Here is a 19,657-nt window from a genome sequence, read left to right on the forward strand (position 1 = left end):
GAGACTGTCCAGGTGAATTTGAGGTCGGGGTGGAAGGTGTTGGTGAAGTGGATGAACTGTTCAACCTCCTCGTGGGAGCACGAGGCGGCTCCGATACAGTCATCGATGTAGCGGAGGAAAAGGTGGGGGGTGGGACCAGTGTAGTTGCGGAAGATGGATTGTTCCACATATCCTACGAAGAGGCAGGCATAGCTGGGGCCCATGCGGGTGCCCATGGCTACTCCTTTGGTTTGGAGGAAGTGGGAGGATTGGAAAGAGAATTTGTTCAGGGTGAGGACCAGTTCAGTCAGTCGAAGGAGGGTGTCAGTGGACGGCGAGGAGGTTGAACATTTCATCCACTTCACCAACACCTTCCACCCCCTAGGAACCCTCCAACCACAAGGGATGAACTCGGATTTCACCAGTTTCCTCATTTCCCCTCCCCCCACCTTGTCTCAGTCTAATCCATCGAATTCAGCACCGCCTTCCTAACCTGCAATCTTCTTCCCGACCTCTCCGCCCCCACCCCAGTCTGACCTATCACCCTCACCTTGACCTCTTTCCACCTATCACATTTCCGACGCCCCTCCCCCAAGTCCCTCCTCCCTACCTTTTATCTTAGCCTGCTGGACAAACTTTCCTCATTCCTGAAGAAGGGCTTATGCCCGAAACGTCGATTCTCCTGTTCCCTGGATGCTGCCTGACCTGCTGCGCTTTTCCAGCAACACATTTTCAGCTCTGATCTCCAGCATCTGCAGACCTCACTTTCTCCTCGATGTTAGGCATGGACAGGATAGATCGAGGGAAATCATGAGGGCAAAACGGGGACATGAGATAGCTTTGGCAAATAGAATTAAGGAGAATCCAAAGGGTTTTTACAAATATATTAATCACAAAAGGGTAACAAGGGAGTGAATACGGCCCCTCAAAGGTCAGCAAGATGGCCTTTGTGTGGAGCCACAGAAAATGGGGGAGATACTAAATGAATATTTTGCATCAGTATTTACTGTGGAAAAGGATATGGAAGCTATAGACTGTAAGGATATAGATGGTGACATTTTGCAAAATGTCCATATTACAGAGGAGGAAGTGCTGGATGTCTTGAAACGGTTAAAGGTGGATAAATCCCCAGGACCTGATCAGGTATACCTGAGAACTCTGTGGGAAGCTAGAGAAGTGATTGCTTGGCCCCTTGCTGAGATATGTATATCATCGATAGTCACAGGTGAGGTGCTGGAAGACTGGAGGTTGGCAAACGTGGTGCCACTGTTTAAGAACGGCGGTAAAGACAAGCCAGGGAACTATAGACTGGTGAGCCTGACCTCAGTGATGGGCAAGTTTAGATTAGATTAGATTACTTACAGTGTGGAAACAGGCCCTTCGGCCCATCAAGTCCACACCGACCCGCCGAAGCGCAACTGACCCATACCCCTACATTTACCCCTTCACCTAACACTATGGGCAGTTTAGCAATGCCAATTCACCTAACCTGCACATCTTTGGAATGTGGGAGGAAATCGGACCACCCGGAGGAAACCCACGCAGACACGGGGAGAATGTGCAAACTCCACACAGTCAGTCGCCTGAGTCAGGAATTGAACCCGGGTCTCAGGCGCTGTGAGGCAGCAGTGCTAACCACTGTGCCACCGTGCCGCCCAATTGCCACCGTGCCGCCCAATCATGTTGGAGGGAATCCTGAGGGACAGGATTTATATGTATTTGGAAAGGCACAGACTGATTCTGGATAGTCAACATGGCTTTGTGCGTGGGAAATTATGTCTCACAAACTTGATTGAGTTTTTTGAAAAAGTAACAAAGAAGATTGATGAGGGCAGAGCAGTGGATGTGATCTGTGTGGACTTCAGTAAGGCGTTCGACAATGTTCCCCATGGGAGACTGTTGAGCAAGGTTAGATCTCATGGAATACAGGGAGAACTAGCCATTTGCATACAGAGGTGGCTCAAAGGTAGAAGACAGAGGGTGGTGATGGAGAGTTGTTTTTCAGACTGGAGGCCTGCGACCAGTGGAGTGCCACAAGGATCGGTGCTGGGCCATCTACTTTTTGTCATTTACATAAATGATTTGGATGCGAGCATAAAGGATACAGTTAGTAAGTTTGCAGATGACACCAAAATTGGAGGTATAGTGGACAGCGAAGAGGGTTACCTCAGATTACAACAGGATCTTGACCAGATGAACCAATGGGCTGAGAAGTGGCAGTTGGAGCTTAATTCAGATAAATGCGAGGTGCTGCATTTTGGGAAAGCAAATCTTAGCAGGACTTGTACACTTAATGGTAAGGTCCTAGGGAGTGTTGCTGAACAAAGAGACCTTGGAGTGCAGGTTCATAGCTCCTTGAAAGTGGAGTCGCAGGTAGATAAGATAGTGAAGGCAGCGTTTGGTATGCTTTCCTTTGTTGGTCAGAGTATTGAGTACAGGAGTTGGGAGGTCATGTTGCGGCTGTACAGGATATTGGTTAGGCCACTGTTGGAATATTGCGTGCAATTCTGGTCTCCTTCCTATCGGAAAGATGTTGTGAAACTTGAAAGGGTTCAGAAAAGATTTACAAGGATGTTGCCAGGGTTGGAGGATTTGAGCTATGGGGAGAGGCTGAACAGGCTGGGGCTGTTTTCTCTGGAGCGTCGGAGGCTGAGGGGTGACCTTATGGAGGTTTACAAAATTATGAGGGACATGAATAGGATAAATAGGCAAAGTCTTTTCCCTGGGGTTGGGGAGTCCAGAACTAGAGGGCATAGGTTTAGGGTGAGATGGGAAAGATCTAAAAGCGACCTAAGGGGCAGCTTTTTCAGGCAGAGAGTGGTACGTGTATGGAATGAGCTGTCAGAGGAAGTGGTGGAGGCTGGTACAATTGCAACATTTAAGAGGCATTTGGATGGGTATATGAATCGGAAGGGTTTGGAGGGATATGGGCCAGGTGCTGGCAGGTGGGACTAGTTTGGGTTGGGACATCTGGTCGTCATGGACGGGTTGGACCGCAGGGTCTGTTTCCATGCTGTACATCTTTATGACTCTATAAATAGCATCAATATGACCATATGTGAGATAATATTACCTGACATGGAATAAACTCACGTTTAGGGTCCTTTCAAATAAAATCAATAAAGAAATAGATCTAATCCATGTTATTCTGCCAAATCAGGTTGTAATATTTCAAATGTTGACTGTGCTTCAGTTCCCATTGTTTCCTCTTTATGTGTACCTAAAGTACATTAATTTTGCCAAGAAATAAAAGTTTTGTTGCCTTCATTGTTTATGGCCCTGTTGTTAAATATGTACGATTTGATTTGCATTTAACTTAAAAGAAAGCAGAAAAGGATGTCCAGGTTTCCAGTAGGGCACCAGTATATCCTGTGTTTACTTGATAAATGAAAGATATTCAGTGTTCTGCATCAGAAGTTAAAACAGCACATTTACCTCAAAGCAATCAATGTGGCCTTTGGTTCCTCTGCCCCACATGTATTTAGTTCCAGTCTTCCTTGCTACTATTCATTCTAACCAATGTAAACTTCAGTAGGGGATGCTTTAGCCTTCAATTTGGATGGACAGGAATCAGTTTTTGTAAATTGCCCGTTCTGAGCAGACATACAAAATGGTGCAGAATGTACTAACTCGGAATTCGAGAACAATGGTGAATAATCATCGATACATAATTAATACCCAATACTTGTTGCAGTCTTAACCCAGTGATTATTTATATGTTGAAAATAGATCTTTTATTATTTTTGTAATCTGTAACCTTGATTGTTCATTTTCTCTTAGATTTCTATTCTTTATTCTTTCTTAAAATTGTCTGTATTCGTTTCACGTACTGATACTTTTTTATTTTGCCTTGCTTCTACTCTTTGGTGTACCTCTTATTTCCAGATTTTATATTTTGTCCTCACTATTTGGTTTAAAACCCTTTCTACTTCCCTTATTATCTGTTCACTAGGGATCACTGACCCCAGCATCAGGTTTAGGTGTAGACCTTTCCAATAATACAGTGCCAAACCCCCCAGAACTACCCCAACTGGAACCCATTTCTACTCAGTCTTGAGCTGTCTGTTTATTTCTCTGATCTTATTTGCCCTATTCCAATTTACATATGGTAATTATGAGATTATCTTTGAGATTTTCCTTAATTTTATGTCTAACTCCTCATACTGCAGAGCCTCTTTCCCTGAACAGCCTTTGTTGCTGCTTTCTATGTGAATCATGATGTTAGGAACTTCCCACTTCAAGTTCCACTCCCATCCTGAGGCCAAACCCTAGTACCCAGCAGGCAACATAGCCTTTTGGACTCTTGCTCATTGCTGCAGAAAACAATGTATAATAAAATGTACAGGATCCTTCCCCCTCCCTGATGCATTGCTGTGTCTGTAGTTCAGCCTCCAGCTTGTAAGTTTTTGAGCCAAAGTCGCTCGAGCTGCAAACACTTTCAGCAGATGTGTTTGCTGTAAACCACAATGGCTTCCACATGCTACACTGGTGACATATCATATCCCGTTAGTCTTAATAGGTTTTAATTAGCACCTCACTCTTCAATACATATATTTTATTAATGTGCCACCATTTGCTATACTGTTTTAAACCTTAGGAATTGAATAGACGTTAGCCAATTAGCAGATACTCAGCTTGCTTCTCCTCTGGTAGGAGAGTCCGAAACAATTAGTAGAGGGGGAGAAATTAAAACAAGCAAGGGAGGCCCAAGTTTATGTCCCACTTGCTGCAGAGGTGTGAAATAACATCTCTGAACAGGTTGATTAGAAAATATCTGTCACCGGCCAAACCCTGGATAAAATGTATAATTTAAACAGCAAATTCCAATTAAACAATAAATGTGGAGTACAAATAAAATTAGATATCTTGAAAGAGGTTAACAATTCCATGATTTGGTCAACTGCCAACACTCTATTGAAAGTCGCACTTACTACAGTCATTTTTCATATATTTTGGTATCTCGAAGAATGCAAAGGAGTTGATTAGTTCTTGTGTTCTATGGAAATTGTCTTTATAAATTAATAAGGTTGGTTACTCAACAATTTAAATATTACTGTTCTTGTTTTGATTTACTCCTAGATTTCTGACTGTGGAGCTTTTAAGATGGCCACCAGAATATGGGCAAGATGTGGGTAGTTGTACCAATTCCAATTCTCTATTCCCCCTCCCCCTCCCTCAAATTAGCTTAGTGGAAATTGAATGCTAAATCAAGTTATATCTTTGCATAGCACAAAGTGCCTTCAAACTAAACATTGACACTAAGGAAACCTGCTAATTATATCTACTAGAAAAGACAAATCTGCCCAATTTTTGTGGCATAACACACAAGCATGTCTTTAGTTTATGTGCTTTTTAATGACTTTCATTGCATTTTTTTACATTATTATCATGGCTTCCCGAGTGACTGCATGCGTATATAGAATGTGCTCAAATGTAAAGTCATTTTAAACTTTTTGGATAGCGTCCACAAGTCTTGGAAAGAAAGCCTTCTGCCAATTAAATCTGTGCGTTGGACGTAATTTACAGTAAATATTTGGCATGATAGTCAAGATTTCATTATTTCACTTATATTTTAATTGAAAATACTTTTCTTTGGACTGAAGCTAAAATTCAGTTGCATTCAAAGAACTGTCAAGATTTCACACACATGCCTCCTCTCAATCTAAGTGGATCATATGGTGCAAATCTGTTTTTTGTTTATGAACCTTAGAGGACTGTGGTAGCATTTGCCTATCATATCCAGAATAAATTGCAATCTTTTCTATTTTCTCTGAAATCTTGAAGTGCACACCTACTACGTTGATAATGTTGAATTATATTTTGTAGTTCAGTGCCTGAAGGACTTTTTTCATTTCAATTTCTAGTAAAGTGTATTTCTCTTTAAGTTCAAATAGAATACTGCCATTTTACTTCTGGATATCATATCAGAATGATTTGAAACAGGATTGTTGGATCCTTAAGTATAAGTTGTTGATGTAGTACTCAACTAACCTTTGGACACTTCTGTAGTGAAATCTTGGTAAATGTTTGGTGTTAATTGTTAGATATAGAGACATTTGTGCGATTGTCACACTGGAACCATTATTGCATTGTCCTATGTTCTTGGGTCTAAGACTTGTTAAGGAAATGATGAGGGACTTCACAGTAAGCCTAGGCAATCAATACTGACACGAATTACAAAATGCAGAAAAATACATCTTTATCTCTAATACTGAAAATGACTTGAAACAAGTTCTTGTGGCAAACACCTTGATTAATGTTGATAAAACTCTACAGAGATTTTGTACTAACAAATTGAAGTGTAGCTTCTGTGAGATAAGACACGAGAATTCTCCCTTTGTTTTGGAAAGCATAGATGCCTGTTCCATGTACTTATTCTACACAAGACACTGAAGATTGATTTTCATTACAAAATTTTAATAATGTAGACTGCTGTTGAAGCAAAGAAATCTGTTATGCTGGACAGCTTTTATCTAAATTATTTATGTTAAACCTACAGTTTGGATTTCCTGGATGATGTGCTTAAGATCTTTATGCCCATTAGTTGCCAGTTACTGCCGTATCTGTCTACATATGAACAAAGCCTGCTCTCTTCCTAAAATCTATTTGCCCCGTTGAATGGCAGAGCTCACTCAATAAGCTCACTGCTGATCTGATTATAATCTCCAACTTCATATTCCCACCTACCTGTACTAGCCTTTCATTCTCTTGCTTAACAAGAATCTACCCTTGCTTAAAAAGATACAAAGACTCTGCTTCCATCACCTTTTGAGGAAGAGGGTTCCAAAGTCTCAGTGGGAGAAAAACAATTCTGCTAATGTCGTGCTTAAATAGATGATTTTTCTTGAAAATAGTGACCTCCTAGTTGTAGATTCTCCCATAAAAGAACACAACCTTTCATTTTCTGACTCATCAGGATCTTGTATGTTTAAATTTGGTCACCGCTTACTCGTAGAACACCTAGATTCCTCTACATCTCAGAGCCCTTCAATCTCCCACCATTTTGACAATTTTTTTTAAATACTTCCTGCCCAAAAAGACAATTTCACATTTTCCCATATGATATTCCATTTGCCTGATCTTTGTCCATTCAATTAATCTATCTATATATTTTCGTAGCCTTCTTATTTCCTCTTCACACCTTATTTTTCTACCTATCTTTGTGTCGTCAGTGAATTTTACAATCATACCTTCAGTTTCTTATCTGTGTAAATTTGTGTAAATTGTAAAAAGTTGAGGCCAAAGCACTAATCTTACTCTTGATTATCAGCAAAGTAGTTAAAGGAATCATTGATAGTGCTATTAAGTGGTTCTTGCAAACAAATAACCTGCTCACTGATGCACGTTGAGGATTCCACTAAAACCACTGGCTTCCTGATCTTATTAACAGCCTCGATTTAAACATGGATGAAAGAGCTGAACTCCAGAGGTGAAGTGAGAGTGACTGCCTTTGACATCAAGGAAGTGTTTGACTGATGTATAGCAAAACAAAAGTCAATAGGAATCTGAGGGAAAACTCTCTACTGGTTAGATCAAACCTAGCACAAAGGAAGTCAGTTGTCTTAGCCTGGGACATCACTGCAGGACTTCTTCAGGATCCAAAGCCTAAATATTTTCAGCTGCTTCATCAGTGACCCTTACTCCATTATAATGTTAGAAGTGGGAATGATTGCACATGTTCCTCACTGTTTGCATCTCCTCAGATACTGAAGTAGCCTGTAACCATATGCAACTAGATCTGCACATCATCGAGGTGTGGGTTGGTAAATAGCAAGTGCATTTGTGTTGCACAAGCACTAGGTGATTGCCATCTCCAAAAAGAGAGAACCTAACTATGTCCCCTTGATGTACAATTCTATTTCTGTCGCTGAATCACCCACTGTCAATATCCTGGAGCTTACCATTGTTCAGAAACTGTACTGTATCCACATCGTCACAGTAATTATAAGAACTGTCAGATGCTAGAACCTGTGACCAGTAACTTGCCACTATCTCCCTACTGCCATCAACCAGGCACAGGTCAAGAGTTTATTTGAATACTGTCCATATACCTAGATGAGTATAGCTCTAACAACAGTCAAGAAGCTTGACACCATCCAAGACAAAGCAGCCTGCTTGATTGGCACCAAAGCACCACCTTCAATATTTACTTCCTTCACCATCTATGCACAGGGGCAACAATGGGCACCATCTATAAGATGCAACACACTAACTCACTAAGGCTTCTTAGACAGCACCTTCTCAACCTGTGACTTCAAAAATCGAGAGCAATGGCTGGAGATACATGGGAACAATTCCATCTGCAAGTACTCCTCCACGATGCACATGTCCTGACTTGGAACTATACTATTGATTCTTCATCAGCATTAGTCAAAATCCTGGAACTACCTAACTATCAGAATTTTGGTTACCCTGTATAACAAGGACTGCAACTTCTCAGGAAGGCAGCTCACCATCACCTTCTCCATGTCAATTTAGTAATAGGCAATAAGATTAGATTAGATTAGATTTAGATTAGATTACATTACAGTGTGGAAACAGGCCCTTCGGCCCAACAAGTCCACACCGACCCGCCGAAGCGCAACCCACCCATACCCCTACATTTACCCCTTACCTAACACTACGGGCAATTTAGCATGGCCAATTCACCTGACCTGCACATCTTTGGACTGTGGGAGGAAACCGGAGCACCCGGAGGAAACCCACGCAGACACGGGGAGAATGTGCAAACTCCACACAGTCAGTCGCCTGAGTCGGGAATTGAACCCGGGTCTCTGGTGCTGCGAGGCAGCAGTGCTAACCACTGTGCCACCGTGCCGCCCATAAGTGTTGGTCTTGTCAGTGGTACCCATATCCCTTGGACAAATTCAAAAACGGCACAAATTATCCTCAGACTGCTCCAATGTACTGTCAACTTAATTGTGCCATTGATAAAGGCATATGAATTGATTAAAGAAAACCAAAGAACTACGGATGCTGGAAATCAGGAACAAAGACAAAAATTGTTGGAAAAACTTCACAGGCCTGGCAGCATCAGTGGAGAGAAAGCATAGAACTGTTTGAAGAAGGGTCAGTAGACAAAATTTCAATTCAGTTGTCTCTTCACAGATGCTGCCAGACCTGTTGGGTTTTTCCAGCAGTTCCTGTTTTTGATGGTTGTGTGTTGCAGGTTGTGTGTAGGCAGGGATAGTGGTAAGCACTATGGTCCATTTTGCTATCTGAATTTTAAGTAATCTTGATTATCTCAAGTGGTGCCCTGGAATAACAGATGTTCTGAAAAACATTGTAAATACTGATATCATCAAAGGTAATCTGTGTTAAGGAGATGCTCCATGAGAGACAAATTAATTGCTAATCGATTGGAGGCAGTATGTTGGTAATTGTAGTTTAGTAGATGTTTACATTCCACATTGTCAGTTGTTTGAAATTATTAAGGCTTTGAAGCAGAAGCTTCCCATCAAGTTAACTCATCTTTCTGACTTGAATTTCCACATTGCCTCGAGGAAAAAAAGAAAATCCAGACTTGTCTCAAAGGAGTGGCAATTGGGATAACATTAGATAACTTGGGGTTGTAATGACCGTGATTATAACTTTTTCTGGATGTCTGAGTAACTCCTTTGGGAAGGGAAACATAAGATTAGTTGCATCCAATTTAGATTATCCAGACTAAAAGTAGTTTTAACAGAAGAGTTTGGCATTTTAATGATAGTTAGCTGAATAGTGACAGTTCTGCAGAAAGTACAGACATTAGAGGCTCGTGTTTTTACAGCTTGTGTTTCAAGTTTTCTAGTTCCATTTTCATCAACGTAGATCTTGGGATCAGCCGTTACCCAGGCATTATCTTATCACATTCAGTTCCATTTATAGGTTGCTCTTATCCTTCTGTGCAGAAATTCAACATTTAGGTTCTGGAAAATTCTACTGTACAAAACAGGAGATAAAATTATATTTCAGAATTTAAGACTTATAAGAAAACATTTATTGAAAATACTTGGATAGTATAAGAACATTTTTTTTAATTTCTTCACTGCAACCACTTAAGGAACCATCAGGATTTATAAGCCAGTCTACACTTGGGATTAAATGATGCCTAACTTTGACAGAACAAAACTGACTTACATTTACCAATTTGCATATGCTAGTGTTTGCATGTCACTCCCCAAATATTATATACACAAGCTATTGTGTGAATGAATGAGTTCTTTGTTCTCAAATCATCAAAGGAGACAGACAATATATTCACTAGTTCACAGATCTTTATGAACACCATGATCAGAATTGGCATTTAAACATGAATGTCATATTAGCAATTATTTAGTAGAGAATGATATAATGAATAGAAATTGCAAAGGGAGTTCAGCGGCATCATGCGAGTTCACAATTAACTGGCTTCCCATTTAATTGCATTAGATGTATGACTTGTGGTTAGTTTATAATTTAAATGTTGGGTTGATGACAAGTTAACAGCAGTAAATATGTGTTCCAATGAAGTCTATCAACTTGTATTTAACAATTTTCCAGAATTTTCACAACCTTGTTCTCATGTGTTTGTGGTTGAGCTGGATGCTGAACTTCGTTCTGGGATAATGGTATTTTTTTTTTGGTTGCAAGAGCAATGACCTGCCCTGTCCATGCCAGGCAAAATTCCTCTTTGATCGATTGCCTTAGGTAAATGCATTTTCTTCACTGGAAATTGTATCTGCATTAGCTGGATTAATTTTCTCTTCCCATACTTTTAAGGAAAACGTACATCAAAAATTTATTTAACTTCTTTCTCTGTTGTTTGGAGGATAAAGGGTCATTATCCAGATATGCACTTCTCTTTTTTTAAAGACACATACACTTCAACATTCAAGGATCCCTGTATGTAAAACTAGTTTAAGCTTGTGATACAACCTCCAGTACTAATAAACTATTACCAGAACTACTAGTATAAACTTTATGACACAAGCTTCTTTTTTGTGGCTAAATACAACTCAATATGTCCCAAACGTTCAAAGTTAAGATTAGAATCCCTACAGTATGGCAACAGGCCCTTCGGCCCAACAAGTCCACACCAATGCTCCGAAGAGTAACCCACCCACACCCATTCCCCCACCCTGTATTTACCTCTGACTAATGAACCTAACACTATGGGCAATTTAGCATGGCCAGTTCACCTGACCTGCACATCTTTGGACTGTGGGAGGAAACCGGAGTACCCGGAGGAAACCCACGTAGACACAGGGAGAATGTGCAAACTCCACACAGACAGTTACCCGAGGCAGGAATTGAACCCAGGTCCCTGGCACTGTGAAGCAACAGTGCTAACTGTTGAGCCACCGTGTCACCCCAAAATTTTATTGTCCAATCTAAGGGACACATGTTTGAAAAGTCAGCTGATCTTGGTGTCAATTATTGGTTTCCCATTTACTTAAGCTTACTAAAGCATTGGTATCCATTAATACATGGCTGTGATTTTCCTCCACTAAATTGTCAAATCTTCTTTCAGCAAAGGTCTTGCACAATTTTAGATAATTTAGATTAGTGATTTTGAGAAGATTTGTAGCTCAGGTTGATAAGTATGTAAGTTAGCTTGCTGAGCTGGAAGGTTTGTTTTCAGACATTTTGTCACTATGCCTAGGTAACATCATCAGTGAGAGTCTCCGGTGAAGTCTCTCTGCTGGTATGTCCCGCCATCTATTTATAGGTCTTGGTTTCTTAAGGTAGATAATGTCATTTCTGCTTCGTGTTTTTTCAAGAGAAGGTAAATGGGATCTAAATTGATATGTTTATTGATGGAGTTCTGGTTAGAATGTCATGCCTTTAAGAATTCTCGTGAGTGTCTTTGTTTCGCCAGTCCTAGTATATGTGTGTTGGCCCAGTCAAAGTCTTTCTTTGTATGTCTGTATGACTGGGACAACGCACGCAACCTAGAACAGGCGAAACAAAGACACACACGAGAATTCTTAAATGTATGGCATTCTAACCAGACCTCTATCAAAAAACACATCAGTTTAGATCCCATCTACCTTCCCTTGGAAAAAAACCGGAAATGGCATCACCCACCTTAAGAAACCAAGACCTAAAAATAGAGAGGTGGGACATACCAGCAGCACTTCACTGGAGACTTTCACTGATGATATTACCTAGTCATAGTGACAAAACGTCTGAAAACAAACCTTCCAGCTCAGTGAGATAATTTCATACTTCGTAATTTAGATTCCTTAACAAGTTGTTCTGAAGCTGTCACCTTGGCATATGTTTAGAAATGGTAAGAAATGCATTGTCTAAAGAAGCCTTCATGATTCCATTGCATGAGCTTTTTTATTTCCCAGAATTCAGTCTATTAATTCAGTTTTCAGGGCAGAATTAGTCTGTGCTTAGGACATTTTTCTTGCATGTTGCAGAATTCTTCTGGGGATTATATTAATTTAATAAATTATTTTTCTCCTTTAGTTTTCCCAGCTGGATAAGTTTTGGGGAAATGTCACACTCTTTCTTAATCAAGTTCCTAAAAGGATGAAGTGAGTGGGTGAGATGGTATTACTGGTCTTAATTGTGGCAAGTGTGTGTTAATTCACTTCAGACCCAAGTAAAAAATAATCAGAGTAATTTCTAAACAGTGAGAAACCAGGAACTGTGGAAAAATCCATGGAAAGCAATTCTGAAAAAAACTGAGCAATAAGAAAGGCCAATGGAATATTGATCTTAAACTCAAACAGGCTGTGGTACAACGGAAAGGAAGTTATATTTTATTTTTAGTCAGTTCTGGGCACTACTCCTCAGGAAGGATCTATCGCAGAATCATGTAAATGACGTATAGGCTGAAAGGATTATGTTAAGAAGTGGACTGCATAAACGTGGTTTACATTCTCAAGTGTAGAAGATAGAGGAGTGATCAAAGCAAGGTGTGTAAAATGATGAAAGAATTCAGTTGCAAAGATAGAGAAACTACCAACTCTGGAAGGTCAATTCAGAACGAAGCCTATTGTAAACTGCAAGTATGCAATTCAGTGTGAAATCAGGATGCAGTTCTTCAGACCAAGTTCAAATCTGAAGCTTTCTTTTCTGAAAGACTAAGTGGTATACCAATTGAAACTTACTCTTACATAATTCAAAGACATTTAATATAGGTATGATCAGGAGAGCAGATGGAGCTTATTAGGATGAGATGCAGATCAATCACGAAATAACGGAAGACCACCGAAGCAGGCATGTATGCTGAGAAAAATAATTCTGCTTGAATTTTTCATCAACTGCATTTTTACTCATTTCTTTTTGACTATCAGTTCTGAATACTTTTTATTATTGGTGAGTGATTCTAATTGGGAGTATTTCAACATTGCATTCTATGGAGGATCAGAGAAACATTGTGGTATAAGTGCAAACTTTCATGTTCATCAGATAGGGGCTTGTTTGCAAGATTGGCAATCTAATGTTATTTTACTGGACAGTCATGTACTTGCCAGACCTGAATTCACATTACATGAGTCTCTGAGTCAACAGCTCTAAATTGTAACATTTACAATGATAACTCCTGTGAGAATGACTAATTTTCCTTTGCAATTCTTCTGCATTGTTGTAGTATCTGTCTTATCATGAATCCCCCTTTTGTGTTTCAGACATCTGGTTTACTGCATCTGGGATCTGTTGCTGGAGTTCCTGGTCCCAGAAGCTTCCAGTGAGGAATTTCAAAAGTCTTTGCTTTCCTGTGCTTCTGGCAGTTCTGAGAAAGTACTGGGCTAAGGTGAGTGTCCTCTCACTGGAGTTTTCTTCTGTGGAATTAAAATAGAGATTCATCACACCTTCATAACAATCTAAGATGGAGTTTCTTCACTTATCTATTAAGAGAAAGCATCCGTGAGATCTGACAAAACCACTTCCTGCTATTATAATAGTCTTGTGAATCAAAATGGATCCATTTATCTGTCATGTCACTGATCATGGCAGTTGCTGCTTGAAAGAAGTCTGGTCTGACTTGTGATCTGAAATTTTCCCCATTGTTTAATGAACTCCCATGCAAACAATGCATTCTTCATTCTTCAAAGTTTTCTTGGGTAAAACTACTTCAGTTTTGAAGACTGCTAAGTACTGAACATTAAATGGTCCTTTTTCTGGAATTGTTGAATTTTGTTAAATTGTTAATAGTTGTAAAGCAGCCTGAACAAATTTAGCCTTTTCTCTCAAACAGTTCAAGAAATAATCACCATGAAGTGACTGAATACAAAGGAAATGTGTCACAAAAGCATCTCGTGGGCATAACTACCAGAGGTCCGATAAAGCAAAGTGCAACAACATCTTTTTGCACGACAATGTGCAAGAAAACATCCCATCTGAATTTTGTGCGTTATCTTCAGATATATAATAAAATTACTGCTCATAATAAGAGACTATTTATTGGAAGTCTGTAATGCATGATCAGACATCACCTTGCACTGCTTTGAGCTTTGTTAATCAGATATGATCTGAATCTGTGCACAGGTCATCTCAAGTGGAAATTAGGTGCTTTTGAACAGATGTACAAAGCAATTCAAAATGATTAGAATGTTGAATATTGCAGTAAAATGAGATACAGCATTTCTGCAAGGGTGAGTTTTAAAAGGCTTTGGATTCATTCAATGTTTTAAAAAGTTTTTGAGAAAGCATTCCACAACAAGCTTCTAAATCTTCCACCTAACAATTCAACCACATTTATACCTTTGCTGCTTTTGTTCTGGTTGAGCCAAGAAGGCCCGTCTCCACAACTGCACTAATGAACAATATTTCTTCATCCACTCCTAAAATAAAGATGCAAGCACTGAATAGCACAATGTGAATTTATTGCTTAGCGCTTCGGAGTATCAAGACCTGAAAATTTGTCCAAATTATTCCAGCTGTGACTGCATGAGAAATCCTCAGACATGCCATGGAAATTTTGCTTATGCCGTTAAACATAGAGTATTTTCAGCAGAGTAACTGCATGGAACAGGAATAGGTCTGATTTTTCTGGCCAAGTAACTGAAGAACTAAAGCTACACTCCATCCTCATTATAACCTGGTGCCTGAGAACTGTGCATTTTGGTAATGAATTTGCTATAATATGGCCTTAAATGTAAGAGAAGGTATCAAAATTAAGTTCCAATTTATTTTCTCTGAGAGATAGTTGGAATGAAAGCTTTACTTACCGAAATCCTAATTAAATACTACATATTTTCTTCCCTAATTTGTTGAACCACATAAACATTTTGCACATTTCATGCTTAAATTTAGAAGCTGAAGTTTAGGTGTGTGTTTATATTACTTAGGATAGAGCTTCTAAAGTATTGAGTACTTTGTTGTTGGTCACAATAGTAGTTTGGCTGCAGGCTTATCAGCCTTTTTAAGTAATTTATAAAGATGTGTTGCAATTTTTCTCATAGTATGAAAATTGAGATTCTCAATAATAGCTGTTTGAAATTTGTTTCACGTGTGTGTATATGTAGAACAGGCTGGAAAAACTGGTTGATCTTGTCTCCCCTTTTCATTTCTTCGTGTATCCATCTGCTGTAGTAGCAAAAATGAATGTTTGTAGCTTATTTTATTAATTATTTATTTAAAAATGTGAATAAACTTGAAGTTGGAAGAAAGGCACCTTAATTAAATAAGAATGCTATACAGATTCCACATTAGATTTTAAAAGTTGCCTTTGTAGCCTAACAAACACTTATGCAAAATAGTGAATATCATCCAATCATAAATAAAATATTAATCCACAATCTCTTCTTTATTAATTATTCCCTTTATCAGCTATATTCTTGAAACTAACTCTCTTCAACAAGTTCTGCATAAAGTCTGAAGGAACTTGTGTCAATAACAGCCAGTTTCAAATCTGCAGAAATGTGATCTCTAAGTTCTGGAAAATTCAAAGAATTTCTCGGCTCTTCCACATTAAAAGAAAAAGCCTTTTCTTCTTCCATACACATTATAACCCAGGGACACAAAACTGAGACTCTCTCACACTCAAAAATCCATGCTATTAAGAACAGCAAATAACAACTGACTCCGTTTTCTAATATTCTCTCATCCGATGCTTTTCCTGTCCTAAATTCCGTCGTCTTCGGTCCATTCTTCTCCTGCCCACGAATTAGCCTCCGGAGTTGGAACATTGTTCTTAAAATGCTGCTTTCTGGTCTAAACTGATCCCTCAAGGAGCAATTTTTCTAGGCCTAAAAGCCCAGAGGTTGGAAGTGGTTGTTTCACTTTGTGGATGTAGTGCACAAAGCTAATTTCAATGACAGCAAGTTTTATTTCTGTGATCAACATGGCATTTTATGCTTAGTATGGGGGGTAAAAAGTCCACATACAATCGATGAGCATCATTTTGACCAAGTAATATGTTTAATTGCTGGCTGTTTCATTCTTCCAGCAGTTTATTCTGAGCAATGAATATTAAATTCCAAGGCAGAGCTGAGGCTTGAAACATTAAAGCCCACTGTGAAAGATTTCAAAATGTTGCGTGTTTTTTGCTAAGAGAATAAGTTGAACAGAATTGTCTTCATGTTTAAGGAGGAGGAAATTCTTTTCAATATCATGTTTGATATAACACAATGATCTATATCTATATTGCTGTCGTGCATTGCAGTTGGTGAGAAGCAAAAATCCTTTACACTGCATCTGATTGACACTTTTCCAGTTGAGCATAAGAGAATGCCACACTGGCAGATATACACTGTTCTTGTAAACATTGATGTTTCATCAAATTGACACATCAGTTCGACGCATCTGTTATCTGCCAGAATAATATTGGGTAACCATGGATCTGTTGTGTGTTTGTATAAATAGTGTATGTTTGACTGTAACTATTATTTGTTGTCCCAAACGTTTTAAGTGTTCACTGAGAGATCCCAGTTGTAAAACTCAATATTGCTGCTTCTAAGAATTGTGAATTTGCCAAACATAAAACATAGTCGTTGTCTTAATGTTAAATTAACAGGGTCAATTTTCACTGTTCCTGCTTGGAGAGGAACAGACAACAGCAGATGGTTGCATAATTTACAACCTGCCGATTGAAGTCAATAGGAAGGAAAGTGATGCAGAATGTAAAACAGGTGGTGAGCTTATTGCCACCCACTTCCCACTCAGTAAGAGCAGTTAAAATTGATCCCAATAATTCGGCTCAAAATCTCTTTAGAGTACTTCCATGATTTATAATGCCTAACTGTCTATAGAGGTATGTATGGAGAATTATACAGTAGAATTTTGTAAAAAGATAATTCATTATGTATATTGTGCATTAAAATTCTATAGAATAAAAAAATTCTCTGATCTTTATTTCCTCAATATTTTATAATCAAATCATTGTGAACACTATTACAAACAGTGGCCTCGAATTTTGTTCTTAAGATGAGGATGTAGAATTGGGAGAAAACCCAGCTCCCTAAACCATCATTTCGGAATGTCCACCTGCATTTTTGATTTTTTTTTTATGGGGTCTGGAAGGACAGGCTGATTTGGAGCTCAGGCCAAGTAACTAAGGAAAAACCAAAGAAGCTGCCTGATTACTGAGGCATGCTGGGTGGAAAGCCTGTCTGGAAGATTTAAGCACTCTCACCTCTCTTACTGTCATCCCCCTCACTCTGTATGCCCCATTCATGCCAAACTATGTCCCTGTACCCAATCCCCTGGCCCTTCTTACCTCCATAACGATCTACCTATTTCCCATGGTCATTATATACCAAATGCAGATTCGAGAGTGTGGTGCTGGAAAAACACAGCAGGTCAGGCAGCATCTTAGGAGCAGGAGAATCAACGTTTTGGACATAAGCCCTTCATCAGGAATGCAGTTTCTCCTGCTCCTTGGGTGCTGCCTGACCTGCTGTGCTTTTCCAGCACCAGACTCTTGACTCTGATTTCCAGCATCTGCAGTCCTTACTTTCTCCTATGCCAGATGCACCCAACCATCTCTTTTCTCGCCCTGTGCTAACATTTTATACCTCGCATTTATCCTCTCTTGCCCTTCCCTACACATGCCAACTCACATTATAAAGTATGGGAATTAAGAACAGTTTCTTCCCCATGTTATCAAACTTCTGAATGAGTCTCTCAAATTTTAAGTTTAAATGTTGATGTTGCTCTTTGTGTACCTTCTCTGCAGCCATGACATTGTCTTCTTTGCTCTTTATATTACCTAATGCACTTTGTATGGTATAATCTGCCTGTACTGCACACAAAACAAAACTTTCCACTGTACTGATGTACAGCAACAATAATAAATCAAATCAGGAAGGTTTCCCAGCAGTATATAATCTTACTTGTTTTTTGATGACGACACCATTGGGGGTAAAAAAAAAACTCATTGACATCGAAATGATTGCACACGCTGATACCACAGAGCAAGCACATTAGCACTGATATCTCAAATACAGTTAACAACGTGTGATGAATAAATAATAATTTTAGTGAAAGTATATCAGCTAAGAGAAATTAAGTTAAAGTGGAACATTTAATTTTGAAAAATTAGGCTTAATATTTGCATGTATGCATGCTGTTGGCAATAATTGTTGATACCGCACACTCTAACCATCATTGGAGAGTTGGTGTCAGCAAACTAATGATACAAAAAATAGCCACTGCATTGAAATTGCTTCAGCTGTTCCTTTATGTAACAGAAATCTCAAATGCTTAAAACCTTATTTCAACTAACATTTCCATTCACTGAACCGTTGGAGCTGTCCCAGTCTGGGACCCAGTTTGTGAAATGAAAGTTGATGAAATCTGTCACTCATCACAAATCTGAGAATGGTTTTATTTGACCAGGCATACTAAAATATCTACTCTATATTTTAATTCTACTCGTCCCAATGAGATTATACACTTTTTGCACATAAGCATGTCATTGTACAATCCCAAAGAATGCCTTACCTCCACCAAGGTGTCCCAAATCCATATCCTAAAGGGAACCTTCTTTCAGATTACACTCTGCTAAGAAAATCACTCCAAGTCATAAAAATGCATTTGGACACTTCCAGGTATGACACTTGCTGACACCTCTTGACAGGATGAGATTTGTTGACGGACCTTAACCAATTGAAGAATTCCAAGAGCTTTATGCATATTTTATGCACAATCTTCATATTTCTCCTAAAAGGCCTGACCCCCCCCTTCCCAAGGGATACTGGACACCCCCTCACTCCCAAGTTGTCCTGAGACCATATCCTCCTCAATTCTTTAAAGGGGTACTCTGGCTATCTGAAAGAAATGGACTGAGAATAGGTTAGGCCTTACCTGACCTAATCTCCACACGACAGACATGAAATACTTCAGATCTGATTTCAGTCAGTTAGTCACTTAGATAATCAGCTGTCACTAGGTACAGTGCATACCTGAACAACAGCCTGTCCCCAAATCCAGGATGGGTCAGGTGGCAGAGGGTTTAAGGTTCCCACCATTTGACTGTTTTTGCCAAGGTGGTGATACTGTCTGTCCTAGGGCTATGAATGCATTTTACCTTTCTCATTTCTGTAATGTTTCGAGGCTTCTTCCAAGCAATAAATTTTGTTTAGGGCCAATAAACTCGTAATATAAGAATTATTCAAGAAATGGGATATTGCGCTAATTCTTTCATTCATGGATTATTTAAACAGATTCATAACTGAATAAAATGATTGCAAATTATCATTAAGAACATCAGAGGTTCTAGCTATTTTATAAATATTTTATCCAGATAAACACATGGATG

At 39.2% G+C, this 19,657-nt stretch overlaps 1 protein-coding gene across 3 annotated transcripts in view; it reads left to right on the plus strand.

The window, feature by feature from the left end:
- The window catches only part of snx19b (sorting nexin 19b), a 163,341-nt gene extending 146,091 nt beyond the window's left edge, over window positions 1–17,250 (plus strand). For 2 of the 3 annotated variants that reach the window (XM_043676707.2, XM_043676706.2), the window contains exons 11-12: window positions 13,584–13,708; window positions 14,153–17,250. In XM_043676707.2, coding sequence (XP_043532642.2) covers window positions 13,584–13,707 — 124 coding nt within the window. In that variant the 3' untranslated portion in view covers window position 13,708; window positions 14,153–17,250. Of the gene's footprint in view, window positions 1–5,058; window positions 5,108–13,583; window positions 13,709–14,152 lie in introns of all 3 variants that reach the window. The other variant, XR_015751983.1, reaches the window with a different exon arrangement.
- The last annotated feature ends 2,407 nt before the right edge of the window (window positions 17,251–19,657 follow it).

The sequence above is a fragment of the Chiloscyllium plagiosum genome, unplaced genomic scaffold (assembly GCF_037043375.1).
Source record: "Chiloscyllium plagiosum isolate Xiang-an unplaced genomic scaffold, Cpla_swu_hap1 HiC_scaffold_29, whole genome shotgun sequence".
In the NCBI taxonomy this organism is placed as follows: domain Eukaryota; kingdom Metazoa; phylum Chordata; class Chondrichthyes; order Orectolobiformes; family Hemiscylliidae; genus Chiloscyllium; species Chiloscyllium plagiosum.